Source organism: Strongylocentrotus purpuratus, unplaced genomic scaffold (genome assembly GCF_000002235.5).
Source record: "Strongylocentrotus purpuratus isolate Spur 01 unplaced genomic scaffold, Spur_5.0 spur5_scaffold_17, whole genome shotgun sequence".
Taxonomy (NCBI): Eukaryota; Metazoa; Echinodermata; class Echinoidea; order Camarodonta; family Strongylocentrotidae; genus Strongylocentrotus; species Strongylocentrotus purpuratus.
In genome coordinates this window covers 14,248,063-14,266,095 of record NW_022145602.1, presented here as the reverse complement: position 1 = coordinate 14,266,095, position 18,033 = coordinate 14,248,063, and the positions used below count along the sequence as shown (strand labels likewise).

Sequence of the window (18,033 nt, the reverse complement as noted above, 5' to 3'; positions counted from 1 at the left end):
ACAATAGCACGCAGTATAATAGACGTGATAAGATCGAAGTCAAAGGTTAATATGGCGTTCTCTTGAAAACCCATCAGTACTACTACAAATAAAGCATCGATTCAGGGCGCAGCGCTTATATTTCCAGAGTAGGCAGTATTGACGTTGTGTACGTTCACATTTGGGTAGAGGGCTCGTGTTTATATTGTGACGTACAAGTATTCCCTAATAATCAGAACGTATATCGAGTTGGGCCTGCAGATATCATGTTTATATCACCATCAAGATCGCAGATATAGATATATTCTTCAGGTATACAACAAACTCTTCATAAACATTTAATCAGGATTTAGTGCAGGCTGAATTGCTTTCTCTAATTGGTCACCGGTGCGCACATCACATCAATGGCCGAGAAACAGGTCGAAGAGGACGTTCCGAACCCTTCACAAAGCTTGACATGTCCACTGTGTCTTGGTATCTTCGACGATGCAACCCTCTTGACCTCTTGCGGACATACCTTCTGTCGACCCTGTCTCCGGAAATATGACCTTTCCCACCAGGATCTTGATCACATGGTCTGCCCTCTCTGCAGGGCAGTGACGAAGTTGTCCACAAACCGGGTCGACGATCTCCTCCCCAATGTGACGGTCAACGGACTCGTGGACGACCACCGCGCCAGGTCTGGAGGGGCCAGTGCCATCCTGAAGATGCGGCAAAAGTGCACTGTCTGCAACCTTCAGGTAGAGGCCATCGCTTTCTGCAGTACATGCGATGCATACATGTGTGATCAATGCTGCGTTGGCCACAAACAACTGAAGCTGTTCTTCGACGGTCATGAGATCGTATCTATCCATGATATCGTTGAGGGAAATTTCAAACCTGGTAACCGCTCCGAGAAATGTTCCGCCCACAGACAAGAGAACAAACATATTTTCTGTCAGGTTTGTAAGATACGCGTCTGTTTCAAGTGCGTCATCATCGATCATCGAGATCACAAGATACAATCACATGAGGACTTCGAAAAGGAAATACAGGTTAAGGTACGTAGTCCAATGGCAGTCATTCATGAACGGTTTTAAATATATTGTTCACTCGAATATCTATTATTCTTAACATATTACCCAAATGTACACCGTTGCCAAATGAAATTATAATAATTGTGCCTTTCCTCTTATCGTAACAATACGATTTATTCTTGATAGACTGTAATGATCATAGAGATAGATCTATAACGGTCTAGGGAGATATCAACGTTATACAAAAATAAATCATATAATCTCAATCATTTCATGAAAGGATTATAATAAAATATTTCAACTATATGAGCAACGGTGTATGCTGTCTCAAACCGTGCTCCATAAAGTTTCCAACCTTACCTGAACGGGCCTTTACAGTGGTGATTAAAAAATGTGATCGGAATTTCAAATTTGTTTTGCTTCCCTTTACTACTTTCGTTCTTCAGGTGAGCGATCTTCTCCATCGTTGTAAAGCAAAGAAATCAGAACTGGAGAAGAACATTCAGACTGTGGAGACACATCGTCATGAAGCACACACTGCTCTTCAGCTACTACGTGCAGATGTCGGCCGGGTCTGTCGTACCAAGGTCAAACAACTAGAAGACAACCGATGTGCACTCGTTGAGAAGATCGATGCTCTGGTGCGTAGTTTTGATGAAGCCCTCAACAGTGTCAAATCGAAGGACGAACGGAAGATCAAGAGCATTTTTAGTTCGTTAGATCTGGTGGCTAATGACAGACTAGGATGTCTTGAGGCGGACAGTCTGGATGCTCACACGTTCCTTTGCGAAGAGATCGACGGCTTGCTAAAGGAAGTTCTTGATCAAACCTCTGCATCAGCCATAGAAGAAAAGGCACGGAAGCAGAGGTTCACTCCTGCAGAAGACACCAGTCTTGACCTTGGGAATATATCAGAAACAGAGGCTAAGCCTGCACTAGATGGCATACTGAAGGGCGCTTCCGATGACACTTCTGCAGCAACCATAGGAGAGGAAGCCCAGGAGAAGAGGTCCCAATGGCCACAAACACTGGTCAGACCACAGCTCATAAGTCAACCTAAACCATGTGTCATTGACATTAAGAGTGTAGGTCTACGTGACAATTTTGAAGCGATGACAAAATACAACAATAACTCAGTGGCAATCACATATCGGAAGCCACATGAAATTGATATCTTTAGTTCAGATGCAGATGTACCTTGGAATTATTCCCAATTTCCAAACGGAATGAAATGTTATGATCTTGTGTTTCAAAGTGACATGACTCTGTGCGTATCTACAGGTCAGACAAAGGTACACAGGTATTCTCGAAATGGCGCTCGGAAATCTACCACCGGAGTGACAAGCAGTGGACATTTTGTAAGGTTGAGTAGGAGTCAATCAGATGAAATTCTCATGACTCAACATTCAAATCATGTCTCCATCTACGACCGCTCGGGAAACACACTCAAACACAATGTGCAAACTACACACGAAATCACTTACCAGACATCTGCAACGAAGTCGGGTTTGATCGTCACAAATTGTTCTTTGAGGAAAACTAAATACCCAAGGATGGTGATGGTGTATGACAGGGATGGGAATTCCGGGAGGTATCTACAATCTCCACAGGGTGTCCACCTGTATCACGCCGTGGACGAGCAGGACAGGGTGTATGTAGCAAGTTTTGATCAAAACACCGGACAAGTGCTGATCAGGCTCTATGAACTTGATGGTCTAAACCTGAAGGAGAGAGGACGGTTCAGTCCACTGGAAGTGAAAGTAGGTCATGCATTATGTCGCATGGTTTCTCTCACTCCACAAACACTTGCATTCGCTTCTTTAAATAGACTCTATTTCTTAGAAGTTAAATTGTAATTGGTCCAGTTTGATTCCATGGTACCTTTCAGTACAGACCCTTTTGGATGTTACTGTAAGTGTAAGTCACTGGTTCAATAGCAAGAGCGTCGCACTTAACCATGCCAATACAGACTTTCTTCACGTACTTCTAAAGATAGTGGTATAATGATTCGATGACCTAATGTCACGAAATTGTAAGTGTTATTATAAATACTAATAAATAAATATCAAAAATAAGAGTTGGTTCTTGTACTGCGCTCATGCCTGTCAAACCTGACACTCTTGGCGCTTTATAATTATTACCCCGGCTTTAGCATGGCTGCCATTATGGCGCTCTAGCATTTTAAGAACTTAATTTCTGCCATTTACCTCACCTGAGTCGAGTGTTGCAAATGTTGATAACGTCTTACAAAAGGTCATTAGTGTCGTGGTGGGACTCGAACCTTGAGATCCACATGCAGTCTCAGTCACCGATCCACTAGATCACGGCACATCAAAGTACAATAGAAGTACGATAATTGACAGGCGATGAAGAAACATTTATGACTCAAGTGGAGAGGTATAAAATATTTTTGCCATAGTTGGGAATCAAGATTTGAATATATGTTTTAAGCATGTTCTCAAGTACATGTATACATGGGGAATGTTTCACAAACACTAAGATCGACTGTAAATTGGACTTAACTATGGCAGGCCATTCATGCCACTGGTTTCTCTCACTGTTGGTCTCTCAATGATGGTCTTTAGATAATACCTTTTCCTTCAATAATGAACTATCAAAAAATGTAAGCTCTGTAGATTTGTGACCACGATTTATACGTCCCTTGATCGAGAGAACAATGCCAGTAAATGGTTAGAGCAAACAATGGCTTGAACGGCATACCATAGTTAAGTCCAACTTAAAGTCGATCTTAGTCTTTGTGAAACATCCCCCTGGAGGCATACTCACTATGAACATGACAGACAAAGAAAACGGACAAAATATACAGTTCCTCAGGTAGACGAAGGAACATCCCTTCACTGCTATTATGTAGAAAGGTAAATATGCATGTGACACCTGTTCTACACATTTTTACATAATAGCAGTGAAGGGATGTTCCTTTGTCTACCTGGGGAACTGTATATTTTGTCCGCTTTCTCTGTCAGTCATATTCATAGTGACTAGTATGCCCATATGAACACACAAGGCAGACTTTTGTCGGGCTCCTGCCCCTTTTACCCCCTTGGATGCAAAATTGAGTACAGCTGTGATATTGAAAATGAAATATGATATGTAAGTGTGTAAATATATAAGGTAGAAAGTGAAACAAATTCACACCAAGAACATTTTTTTCCTTTGTATTAATTTTCCCATTAAAGGGATAGTTGATTTCCTGTTTCAGACTGCAAATGCCTTCAAAGTGCATGGTTATTGATCTTATTCTTATTTATGACATTTCTAGAAATAGTTAAATTTATGAATATTTCATAAATATTTCGATCAAACAAAGATGATTATGTCATTTAAATTGTTTGTTGTTCCAAATTGGACACTCCATTGTCTCACAAGCAAATAATTTGTGTAGCTCCCTCTGCAACCAAACCAAATACGACCTTTTTGGCAGCTGAAATGTACAAATATACAGTAAGCTGAGTGTTTAATTAAAATTATATGCATATCTGAATCTGTCTATCTGACATATATATATAGCCTTACATTTTGTATTGACAGGGCATATATATATGCGTATAAAGGCCACTTTCACATTATTACCTCGTGTGTTTCTACTTTCTTGGTTGAATTTCCATGGACATAAAACTGCGCCAGTTACACGTATGAATAATCAGAGCCATCGATATTCAGAATTTGGCCAACCACAGTGGCGGATCCAGGGGGGGGGGGGGTGCGATTTTTCAAGGGCCCCCCCCCCAAAAAAAAATAAAAAAATATTTGTAATGATTGTTTAATCAGTCTGTTGTCTGTTGGGGGGGTGACCCCTAACCCCCCCCCCCCCTAGATCCGCCCCTGGTTACACGCATCTACGCGTATGCGAGATGGGCCGCAGGTTAAATCATGGAGCTTCATGAAATGCCTGACAAATCAGAAGCAACTTCGGTTGGACGTAACTATCTATCTCAATAAACAGCAGGCTTGCGGGTGCACCATGTGTGTGTGTGAGAGAGAGAGAGAGAGAGAGAGAGAGAGAGAGAGGGGATTGAGGAGTCCTGAAGAAGGACTCTCGGTAATCTTTCTTGAGGGTGTGTAGTCCTGAAAAGGACTTTTTGTGTAGTCTATCTCAAGTAGCTCAGGGTAACCATGTTGTGCCCACGTGAAGATGGATTTGGCGCTGATAAACGTTGGAGAGCCGGGAGCGTCCAGGCTTGACGGACAATGAGCTCTGTACCAGATCTAGAATCCGCCATTATTATTATTATCGTCTGTCCCATTGTGTAGCCAGACACGGAGTTGGAGACAAATGTAAGTAAACAAACAGAATCATAGTCAGAAAAATGAAAAGAACTTCGTTGTTACACAGAGCATTGTATTCGCTGACGAACTTTGGACCTCAAATTAACTAATGCTCGAGGAGCTTCAGAACGAGCATGTTGTTGCTTTTCAAAAGAACGAAGGATTATTTAATGAAAGTTTATACATGGGGCTGATTGAGACATTATATCATATCTATCTACAGAATTATTTCATGTTGTCTAGAGAATAACCGGGTCCCCAATAAGCAAAATAATTTTCAGTCTGCAAAGCATCACTGGAAAATGGTTAATAGTGATTCATTTATGCCAATGAATGAAATAAGAAGTAACATTCGTTTTGTTCTCATGGACAAAAATGCATATTTACCATCAGTTTTTTTAATTGTTATCATTGAAACTATGCCAATAATTAAGTGGATGTTTTTACGATGTAATTAAAGTAAATTGGTTAACCCAGGCTCGCAGCTTGCTTGTCCTTAAAACTTTTGTCATCTGCCTGATATTTCTTTATCGTGCTCTCTCTCTCCCCCCCCCCTCTCTCTCTCTCTCTCTCTCTCTCTTATATGTATGTATATTGTAATGAAGTACATGTGAACGTCTCTTTCTCCATTTATATTAAAGATTTGTTAAGATCAAATATTCCCCTCTCACTCTGTCATCTCTCTCTTGTTTCTCCCTCGATCCCCACCCTCTCTCTTTTTATCCTTGTAAATATACTAAAGAAAATATCCTCTACAGAAAATCGTTACCATATGAGTTTCATGCTGTGTCATTAAATCAATAACGTCCCATGATGAGGAACATTATGATAAATCAAATAAAATTAGTGTATACTTCCTCCCCATGAAAAGTGGCGCTGATACTTCCCTAATTCTATTTTCCTCCGTCTTCTCTATCTCTTTAATCCCTATCTCTTCAACTCCTTCCCGCCTTCCTTCCCCTTACCCCCTCTCTCTCTCTCTCCCTCTGTGTTTATATCTCTCTTTCTCTTCCTTTTCTCTTCTCCTTCCGCCCACGTATCTTATTCTCCTGTCTTTCTTCCAATTCCAAATCTCTCTCCTTAATTCTTTCTCCATCCCCTTTACCAGTATTTCTCTTTTCCCCGTCTTCTTTATCTATTTCCTTTCTCTTCATCTCCCTCCTTCTCCCCCTCTCTTTTCAACATTTCTACCTCCCCCTCTCTCTTCCCTTTTTCTTAATCTTCCTCCTTCATTCTGCTCTCTTTTCTTCTGTTCCAGTCTCTCTCTTCTTTCCCTATTTCTCTCTTCCTTCCCTTTACCAATTTCCTCTCCCTCTGTCTTCTCTGTCTCTGTGCACCTTTTCTCTTCATTATTCTTTCCCCCTCGCTCTTTTCTACTTGTTTATCACTCTCTCTCTCTCTCTCTCTCTCTCTCTCTCTCTCTTTTCCCTTTCATTTCTCTTCCCCTCACTCCCCCTACCCTTCCCCGCTCTCCTCTCTCTCCAAAATCACATTCTCTTCCTCCCTCTCTCTAAACTTTCTCTCCCCCTATTTTTCCGAACAAACACATACTCATCAACATCATTACAAATATTTGAAGGAAAGAGGCACTGGCACTGATCATAATTTGTGTGCAGTGTAATATCTATATAACTTCACATGAATTAGGCACAGTATAATAGGTCACTTCGAACATACATACATGTATACATATATCATTATATACCCCTCCCCCCCCCCCCCCGAAAAAAGAGATGTAAATTTCTTGAGATTTATATATATATATATATAGGGGTGTCCGAATTGAACTAATGTATACTACAGTCTGTATGCATAAACCCTATGTAACATCTCCAACATTTTGGGGGTCCGGACTCAAATTTTGGGGTCCATCCTAAAATGTTGGGGTCCGGACTAAAATCTTGGGTGCCCAAGCATCATCCCACACACCCGTTAGTGTGTAGTGTCGAGACCTGATTAATCCTTTCTGTGAAGTATTTAACAACCCAAAGAATCACCTTATTTCAAATCTATTTCAATTATGAAAATTTCTTTTCTTCTACCTTGAAAATCAAAATTGTGTAAAGTTGGATACAGAACAAATATTTTCTTTCAAGATATAGAATATGAAAATATGAACCACAAGTAGAGACTTGTCAGATGATAACATTTTTTGCGATGCTACAATCAAATCTTCATGTAAAGCCTATACCCTTAAGAGGAAAGTATGGCCATTTTTCTTGGTCATATTGGATACAAATAATAATAATCACCTGGATTTATATAGCGCTTAATACGAATACCGTCTCCAAGCACTTCACAGATATTATTACCCCTGTCATCAGATTCGTTCATGAACAATGTGCACCATCTCCACTCCCTGGGGAGTGTTCCTACCATATGGTCACCGTGAGGGCATATGGCAATCACTAGCAAAAGGCTTTTGTCATTCTACCAGGTCCCCATTTCTTTCCTGGGTATGGAGTGTCAAATGTAGATTAAAGCCTTGTTCAGATCGGCAGCAGTTAACAGATGCATTTTTTTCCCCATGATGACGTAAACTGTCATACACCTTGCATTTCCCATCTTGAAAAACATATTTTTAAGTGAATATGCATAGGAGCTTTGCTGCCTGCAGATGCCATTCAAATTTTTCACACATAAAACCCACAGCACTTTTTTTTTTGCGGTGGTTTACCATGACACATCTGAAACAAACTTTAGGGTCTAGAGATATAAATATAAAATACTTTGACTGGATATACTCACATTTCAAATTTATATCAACAATAAATGCATAAATGTTCTCTTGACACTCCTAAATCTTTTAAGGACGATCGCGTGTTATAAGCATTCCAACACATACATTGTCTTTATAATTCCATCGTGAACACATGACAATATCAATTAAGACTACCGGTACATTTATCGAACCATACAAACCACTCATAATATGGTTAAATGAATATATACACTGAGAATAATGATGATCGATATATATTTAGGTTTAACAAATACTTAACAAATACAACAGTAATATACAACTTGATTGCACAATTTTTATCCAAGATTATGACAGCAAGGATACAGATGAATTTATAAAAACTTGAACACAATTAAAAGCTCAAAATATCATTATCAAGGTAAACACCCGTTTTCTTAATTGTAGATTAGGGATTAATCAAAAATAGTGGAAAAATTATAACATATCGTCGCTGTTTTCCAAAGTGACGGTAGTGAAAACAAAATGCATTCACTTTGCGTGACGATTTTCCTCACTACCGTCACTTCGTGAAAACAAGGACGATATGGTCACAAAGCCTCGCAGAAGTTAACCTGAGGGCAATTTTTTAACAGCCTCTATCATCTATTAAAATTCACAAGCATTACAATAGTTTGAAATAATTTGTTTAGGCAAATAGAATTGAGTTGATTTCTTGATAGTCTTTGGAGTTGTTTATCTTATTATTATTAAAAAGTGTGAAGTCTGCAATATTTATTTCTAAATTTAGCAGCGTAAATAATGATTATTAATCAAAGCACAAGTTAAGGTGATCAAGCATACGTATTGAATACCATGTATACATGTAAATATGAAATAAAGCTCCCAGCATACATTTTAAGAAAATGTTAAGGCCAAGTTTTCAGCTCTTGGTCAACGTCTTTCAACCAGTGCAGCCACTACCCTAGCCACCAATCAAAAAGCGGTCACAACTGTGTAATAATTCCAATTAGATTGATTTTTCTGATGTCTGTGTACATTTTCTTCTTTTTTTTGGATTTCAATTTGTATGTCAAGCCCCACCCATCAGTTGATTCTGACTGAAAATTGGGATCGATTTTGGACAAAAATCAAGTAATATAAATCGTAATTTTGGGGCATAAGGGTGACCGAAATGACCACATTGTTGTTGATGGGGGTCCAATTGACCACTTTTTCTAAAGACATGGAACCACCAACCAGGCTCAGCAGTCAACGCAAAAGGAACAGCCTACTTCAAGGAGGCTGCTGTACCCTTCATTAGATTCATGTAGCATCCTGTAGGCTCTCACATAGTTTTAGTTTACTGGCATGGGTTTTACTGGCAGTATATTTAGCATATTTTACTGTACATTGATAAAGGTGTTTTGTCTACACACCATTTCTGCACTTCAGGACAAATAGTTCAAATTTATTATTAAATATGCTTTGGTACTCATGGTTTTCAAAAAAGAAGCCAAGAAATGATGATAGCAGCCCAATCGTTAATTTGTTCATTAATTATGAAAAATATATTCATTTCTGCAAAATTTCTACACCGATAACATTTGAAAACGTTTCCAAATCTTGGATAAACACACGTACATGTACATTTCTTAGTGATCGCCACAGCACACATATGTAATTAATATAAAAAGCACACACATACACAATCGTGATCAGCATTTAAACCCTGTATAAACATATAAAGCATAAGGAAAAAATTGATGTGTGATCTGCAGAAGGGCTTTGGAAGAGTATATAATCTCATAGCTCCACATATCAGGAAGAATCCACCTTTAGGATAACTTGGGCTTAAGCAAAGCAGGAAAAAAATCAGAAAAACAGAATGGTTTAGGTTTGTACGAAAGTGGAAATATAATCAGAAAGTTATGGATGTCTAACCTGTGAGATCACTGTATCTACATGAATCTCAAATCAGTAATTGGGTCAGTTGATGAGAAATTTATGGCCAACTGTCCCATTAATTTTGTTGTACATTAAAACATTATTCATTTTTATTTGTCGTCTCACTAACATTTTTTTTTCTGCTTGCACTTTATCAACTTATCACAAAGAGTGCTTTTCCATTGAGCATTACCTTAAAGACTTCTCTCCCTGAAACCATTTGACGGAACACAATGGCATAAATTCTGAATCTCCAATGCCCAAATTAGGAATACAATACAATTTGCATGCTTTTACACAGAATATTTCAGTAAAAGAGAAGGAATTTAGGGGTCCAAACGTAGATTTCATAGTCATAAGAGAGGAATTTTAGATCCCAAATTGGAAAGGTTGGGAGTTATACAACATGTATACACACACATATTGTTGTACAGGTAATTTTTTTTAGCACTGGATAAGAAAACAGGAAAGGGAGTTAGTACAGTCAAACCTGCATTAGCGACCACTTGAATAGAAAGACCACCTGTCTACAAAGAGCTAATTTATTGTTTCCTTAGAAAATGGTTTCTCATTGAAACATATATTAAAGCATCCTGTACATAATGACCATCTCCCTATAAAGACCACTTTTCGTGTCTCACTTTATACGCAGTCTTTAGTAAATACAGATTGCACTGTATTAAGAGGATGGCTCTGTCTCGAATGCAGAGGTTCCTAGTCTGAAACCAAAGTCAATGTGCTTGTGCCCTTTTAAAAGGCATTGATCTGCAATAGCTGACTCTCTCAGAAAGCACTAGCAGTGCAGGTCCATGAGTTGTTTATCTTTACTGATATACATGTAAAGACAGCTTATAAAGGCTTGCTGACAGATTTCAGTTTTATTTTTCTGTAAGTGAAGCTAGTGGGGATGGAAAAAAGTACTTGCGCACAATAAAGGTCCTACGCATTACACAGATACATCTAGGAGAGATTTATTTTTACTTGCACTTATCGGCACATGCACCCTACCCTTATGACACATACTACCTCACAGTACCTCCCACTACCGCACTGAATTGACATAATCAATACAGTACTTGAAAAATAGTATTTGGTTTTTGCTCAATTATTACTCTGAACTTAACGCAACATAGAGTATTTTTAATCACTTCATTCTTTTAATGAATCTTAATCATTATTGTATGCGGGTATAACAAAACCTCAGGGAGTTTGGCGTCCCTGCCATGCACCTTGTGGTTTAGGTTCTCTTTAAAATCTAAGGCTAAGGGAGCAAACCCTAACAGAAAACCATGCCACCGTGACAGCATTTAGGGCGATTGACGATACAGAACTCCTGACATCCTACGACTAGTCACTGCAGGGTCTAGTGGTTCACACCCTTCCTGGCTTGTCCTCGCCGGTGTGAAACTGCCACCAGTTCCCCAAGAAAGTGCCATTAGTTAATTGTACGAGCTACCGGTACTTATCAACCTTTGCAAACAGCCTTCATGATCATGTTATTTAAAAATGAAGGCAATCATGGTCACTTTGCGACAGACAACTACTATACATGAACAGGCACATCTCATATGAGCAACTACAAGTACCTGTACAGAAAGACCACCTGTCTATTAACAAAACACATTTTTGTTTCAACTGACCATATTTCTTAGTGAAACATGTGTTAGAGAGAACCTGCATATAAAGACCATCAGTCTCTCCAGCCTTTTGTTTCCAATGACTGTGTTCTTTTAACAGTGAAACATGTGTGAAAGAGAACCTGCATATATAGACGGCATGTCTCTAATGACTGCCTTTCATATCGAATTTGGGCAGTGTATCTGTTCAGGTGTGACTGCTCTAGCTGTCTCAGCAGTCAGGTAGACAAAAACAAAAGCACAAAATTCGCACCAACTTCATCACCAGCGGACTAGGCTGTACAATTATACGAACACCATTAATGTGCTATACTGATACCAACAAATGTGTCGTAACAGATAAACATAGTTACACAACAGTGCAAGACACCAGTGCATGGTCTTTTATGGACCCGTTTCTAATTTAGGGCATCTGGATTACAGCCCAAGGATACCCTCGCAGTTTTGGTCGGCTCGACACGATCCACCGCCCGCCATTTTCTCCGGTAACCACACAAACTCCCGCACTTCCCTTTGGGTTGACGGTGCACAGTGGACGATGCCTGAAAAAATAAGAAAAGAGGGTATCAAGTTTAAAATTTAGGTTTAGTTCCTCTTAGCTCCATCTATCTATCTTACTACCTACCTATCTAACAACCAACCTACCCACCTACCTACCGAACTCTAACCGACCAAACTACCCACATACCCCGAACTACTTACCTACCTATCTACCACAACCTACCTAGTATCAACCTACCAACCTACAAAGTACCTACCTACCAACCTACACACCCACCTACCCACCCATCTACCTACCTACCCACCCACCCACCTACCTACCAACCCAATCACCCACCAACCCAACAACCTACCTACCCACCCACCCACCTACCTACCCACCCTCCAACACACATACCTACCCACCCACCAACCTAACTACCCACCCCCTTACCTACCTACATAACCACTAACCCAACTACCACCTATCCTCCTATCCACCCACCTACCAACCTACCCACCCACCAACCCACCTACCTACCAACCAACACACCCACCTACGTACCCACCAAAACACCAACCCTCCTACCTACCTACCCAACCATCTACATACCTACCCAACCACCCACCTACCTAACTACATACCCACCTACCCATCCACCTACCTACCTATCCACCCACCAACCTACCCACCAAACGACCTTCCTACCCACCTACCTGCCCCCAGCCCCGACATACCTACCAACCTACCCACCCACCAACCCATCTACCAACCCACCTACAAACCAACCTACCTACCTACCTACCCACCCACCTATCTCCCACCTACCCACTCACTCACCCACCCACCTACCTACCCACCCACCTACCTACCCACCTACCTACCTACCTACCCACCCACCTACCTCCCACCTACCCACTCACCCACCCACCTACCTACCCACCCTCCTACTAACCCACCAAAACACCCACCTACCTACCCACCAAATCACTCACCCACCCACCTACCAACGCACCCACCTACCAACCCACCAAATCACCCACCCACCTACCTACCCACCCACCTACCCTCCCATCTACCCACTCACCCATCCACGTACCTACCTACCTACCCGCCCACCCACCTACTCACAAAATCACCCACCCACCTACCTACCCACCCACCTACCCTCCCATCTACCCACTCACCCATCCACGTACCTACCTACCTACCCGCCCACCTACCTACTCACAAAATCACCCACCCACCTACCTACCCACCCACCTACCCTCCCATCTACCCACTCACCCACCCACCTACCTACCTGCCTATCCACCTACCTACCCACAAAATCACCCACCCACCCACCTACCTTCCAACTGAGCTACCCACACCCACCAAAACACCCACCTACCTACCCACAAAATCACCCACCCACCCACCTACCTTCCAACTGAGCTACCCACACCCACCAAAACACCCACCTACCTACCCACCAAATCACCCAACCACCTACTTACCTACCCACCCACCTACCTACCCACCAAAACACCCACCCACCCACCTACCTACCCACCCACCTACCCTCCCATCTACCCACTCACCCACCCACCTACCCACCCACCTACCTACCCACCAAAACACCCACCCACCTACCTACCCACCTACCTACCCACCCACCTACCCACCTACCTACCTACCCACCCACCTACCTACCCACCCACCTACCTACCCACCAAAACACCCACCCACCTACCTACCCACCAAATCAACCACCCACCCACCTACCTTCCTACTGAGCTACCCACCCACCTACCTACCAACCTACCCACTCACATACCCATTCACCAACCTACCTACCCACCTACCCACCCACCTACCCACCTACCTACCTACCCACCCACCTACCTACCCACCAAAACACCCACCCACCTACCTACCCACCAAATCAACCACCCACCCACCTACCTTCCTACTGAGCTACCCACCCACCTACCTACCCACCAAAACACCCACCCACCCACCTACCAACCTACCCACTCACCTACCCACCCACCAACCTACCTACCTTCCAAAACACCCACCCATCCACCGAACTACCCACCTACCCACCAACCCACCAACCTACCTATCTATCTACATGTATATATCGACCTATCAATATATCTATACAATTTGTTTACAAAAGTACACACTTTTTATTATATCCGCCTGATTTTTCTCATGAAATTATTGTTGATGGTATTGACAATATCCCCATCAGCCTATCCATATTTATTCATCCATCCTTCCGTCCATCCTTCCGTCCACTTATATATCTACCCTTTACATCTTCTTTCCACTTTTCCATTCTTCTCACCCGTGTCTCTCAGCTTGTTGACGACTTTCTCCATCTGTTCGTGGTTGGCTGCTGAAGCTGACTTGTGTTCCACGACCGGCATCGGGTAGTCCTTCCCCACGATACATTTTGCCCTTTCTTGCACTGCTCTTGGTGCCTTCCATGGTTCAAAGAGGTATCGGATCGGCATGTCCTTCAAGACTGGAAGGTATCGCCTACATAAAGAAATCATATTTGAAACTTTGGTTGCAAATTATGACATACATACACCCCTTTAATTTCCAAATTGTAGAGTGGTAATATGATACTGTAAACGCAGAAATATTTGCGGTACAATAATTTTCGTGAATTTCGCGCTAAAGTTGGTGTCCGCAAATTTTAGAACCCGCAAAAATATAGACATGACCTCTTATGCGTGTTCTGAACGGGCTAAATTTGGTGCAACGCGGATTTAAGAACCAGCTAATATGGTTTGGGGTCGCTCATCGCGAAAAATTAATCGCGCATAAAATAACGGAGTTTACAGTAATCTGAATTTATACATGTACAAACAGCTAATACCGAAACTATTAAATATGATGATATGCTATTTCTAGGCTTTTTCATTATAAGATGCTCTGTATACAGGCCAAATTTACTGATGTGTTCTAAATTCTCCTAACCACATTTGGTCTATTGCTCACTTAGTCTAAATTCCATACGTTAGTAAACTAATTGGAGACCAAATGATAAGTCAGGAAATGATTATTAGACCATGTGGATAGTAGACAGGCTGGGTATAGACCAAATGGGAATAGATTAATTGGGTAGTAGACGAACTGATTGTAGACCAAACGACGATTCTCTGTCTAACCAGGGATGCCAACCTTTCAGACCACAAATCAGTAATCATAAGGCTAAAAATCAGTAATTTGGAGACAAAATCAGTAATTTTCTGCGCGACGCAAATTTTTCTGCACGCTGGCAAGCGCAGCTCCCGCAGGCAAGCGCGATAGCACAACAAGTTAAATAAAAGTAACATACCTGTTCATTAGTTGGTGTTACATGTGCATGTAACTCCATATTGAAAGTATTCTACTGAAAGACTGGATGAACTCATGACAAAATGTCTTGATATGTTACTATAGTCTTTTGCAGCGTCCTTGCACATGTAAGTTCATAAGTTGGTGTCAACTCCATATTGAAAGTGTTCTGTTGAAAGGTTAGATGAACTCCCTCACAATCACATGTTCTGATATGATGCTATAGTCTTTTGCAGCCTTCTTGCACCTGTAAGCTCATTAGTTGCTGTCAACTCCACATTGAAAGTGTTCTGTTGAAAGGTTGGATGAACTCCCTCACAATCACAAAATGTCTTTATGTTGCTACACGTGTAGTCTTTTGCAGAATTCTTGCACATGTTCATATTAGCCAACATAACCACCTAGCATGATTCAGGCTTTTCTTTGAAGGAACGATGCATTTCCATTTCTTACTGTATTCTTCTTTAAAAGTCTGTAACTTCTTGCCACGCTTCTTAGTTGTGGAAGACATGATGATTGATATATAAATCCAACCAACATGAGTTCAGATTGTCGACGAAAATCGACGAACACTGTGACAGCCTGTGAGAAATCCGACAGTGTACACGGCGCTAGTGTAGCAAGGCCTGGCGCTGGCCGCGCGGTAGCGGCGCGGCCAAGAGAGGTATTTCACCCGGCCCCCGCTCGCGAAGCTGTCTTTCTCTGCTGGGCACACACGCACACACGTACACAGTCAGAATATACAAAGACACACATGTATGCACCTGCACTGTGAAAGGGGTGTGCTAGATAACAAATTGTCCAATCGGAAGCCCTATGGGATTTCTATGCATGGATTCAAGGATGGCTGCGCTGCAATAGTCAAAAGTATGTGCTAAACCTTTAAGTGCTAATTTTGAAAATCGGCAAAATCCGGGATTTATGGTATGAAAATCGTACCGCCCGTAATCGGCCAATTTCCCGTAGAAATTACGGGAAATCCGTACTAGTTGGCATCTCTGTCTAACGTGTACAAAACCTATGGAAGGTCATATTTTCAGCAGCTTTACGATTCTGAACTGCTGGCTTTGACTGCATAACGTGTGATTATATGAATGAATCTGATGACTATGCAAAAGTAGAAGTCCCTTGAGAAAATTGCCCAATGAAGAAGAAGAAGCAGGAGGAGGAGAAGAGAATTTTTTAAAGATGGAAAAGGAACAAACCTGTGATCATATAAATGAATCTGATCCCTTGAGAAAACTGCCCAATGAAGAAGAAGATAAGGAGAAGAAGAAGAAGCAGCAAATAAAGGAGAAGGAGAAGAAGAAGATTTTTTTTAAGAAGGAAAAGGAACAAACCTGACATATTCACCCGTAGGGTCCATCCTGCGGCCATACCGAACTGGACAAAAGCAGTTGGGACACTGCAAGAACTTTTCAAAGGCAGAGCTAGAGATCCACATCCAGTTTCCTGCACAGATACTCCAGTCAGCATCCAAGAGGTACTTGTCGAACACCTGATCAAGGAGACAGATGATAGTGACAGATGTTAGACTAGAATGGAGCTACAAAGCTTGCTCAATAAACAGTAATCCTGAGAGAAAAGAACTTTATTTTAGAGGTGTTGCTGCCAAAGAGGGGTAATTGCCTCTGATAGGATTCCAGGGAAGTTGTTCAGGGAGGCTGTTGTCCTAGGGCTACTTGACCCTAGGAGGACAGGTGGTTTTCTAGGAATACATTTATGATGTGATTGCCAAGGCAGGTAGTTGTGTGGGTTGTTGTTTATTGAAATTGGAGTTGGAATTGAAAATGGAATATGAATTGGAATTAGAACTAGAATTGAAATTGGTACTGGATTTAAAATTGGAATTAAAATTGAAATCAGAAATGGAATTGAAAATGAAAATGAAATTGTAAATGGAAATGGAAACGGAAGTTGAATTGAAATTGAAATTGCAAATGGAATTGGAAAGGAAATTCAAATTCAAACTGAAAATAGAAATGGAATGAAATCACAGACTTACCTGTAATCCATCTTCCCAACTGATCCAGAGATCTCCACGAGTGAGGAAACAAGCGGTGGCATGCCTACCGACCTGGTGAATCCAGCCCTCGTATTTGAGTTGTTTCATGCAGGCATCAATCCATGGATACCCTGTACGACCCTATATTACCATGGCAATGGAGGATTTTAAAAAGATACAAGAATTTGTCAACCAAAGCGCAGATGAGTATATTTGCAGTTGACATGAAGACAAATACCCTTCCACTTTTGTGGTCGTGTTTCAGGTATTATGTCAAATTTCAGGCCCAAAAAAATGAAAAGATTAAATTCCAACAGCATTTGAAATAGAATACTAATTTAGAACCTCCCTCAAACCAAAAGGGCTTGAAAATGTCTTTTTGTGGGGAAAAAACAACTGTTTTTTGTAGAATCGAATATAGCGATCGCGGTCGTTTACCATAATTAAATATTCTGATTTTCAGACCCTTTTACCGAATAGTCATACGTTTTGTGCTGGGCAAAGATTCAATCAGTTTAATTTCTGGCCATTGCAAGAAATGGGTTATTGATGTAGACATATGCTCATGTACCCTTTACAGCTCATTTTATGTTTGTTATTACGAAAGAAGAAAAAAAAGTCAGTCAGTCACTCAATAGTGGCCGACAGTGATAGTAAACAAG

General features: G+C 41.2%; 2 protein-coding genes across 3 annotated transcripts in view; one reads left to right on the top strand and one right to left on the bottom strand.

Moving 5' to 3' along the window:
* The first annotated feature begins 275 nt into the window (after nt 1–275).
* LOC105446152 (tripartite motif-containing protein 45-like) lies at nt 276–9,296 on the top strand. The gene is made up of 4 exons (XM_030988235.1): nt 276–1,019; nt 1,442–2,080; nt 2,606–2,755; nt 9,207–9,296. Exons 1-4 carry the CDS (start codon nt 384–386, stop codon nt 9,294–9,296), a joined length of 1,515 nt encoding a protein of 504 aa, XP_030844095.1. The 5' UTR covers nt 276–383.
* LOC100889073 (cryptochrome-1) overlaps nt 9,031–18,033 on the bottom strand; it is a 38,459-nt gene continuing 29,456 nt past the window's right edge. For both annotated transcript variants that reach the window (XM_030987768.1, XM_030987769.1), the window contains exons 9-12: nt 17,372–17,512; nt 16,707–16,864; nt 14,366–14,559; nt 9,031–12,088 (exon numbers count right to left, since the gene is read on the bottom strand). In XM_030987768.1, coding sequence (XP_030843628.1) covers nt 11,964–12,088; nt 14,366–14,559; nt 16,707–16,864; nt 17,372–17,512 — 618 coding nt within the window. In that variant the 3' untranslated portion in view covers nt 9,031–11,963. The remainder of the gene's footprint in view (nt 12,089–14,365; nt 14,560–16,706; nt 16,865–17,371; nt 17,513–18,033) is intronic.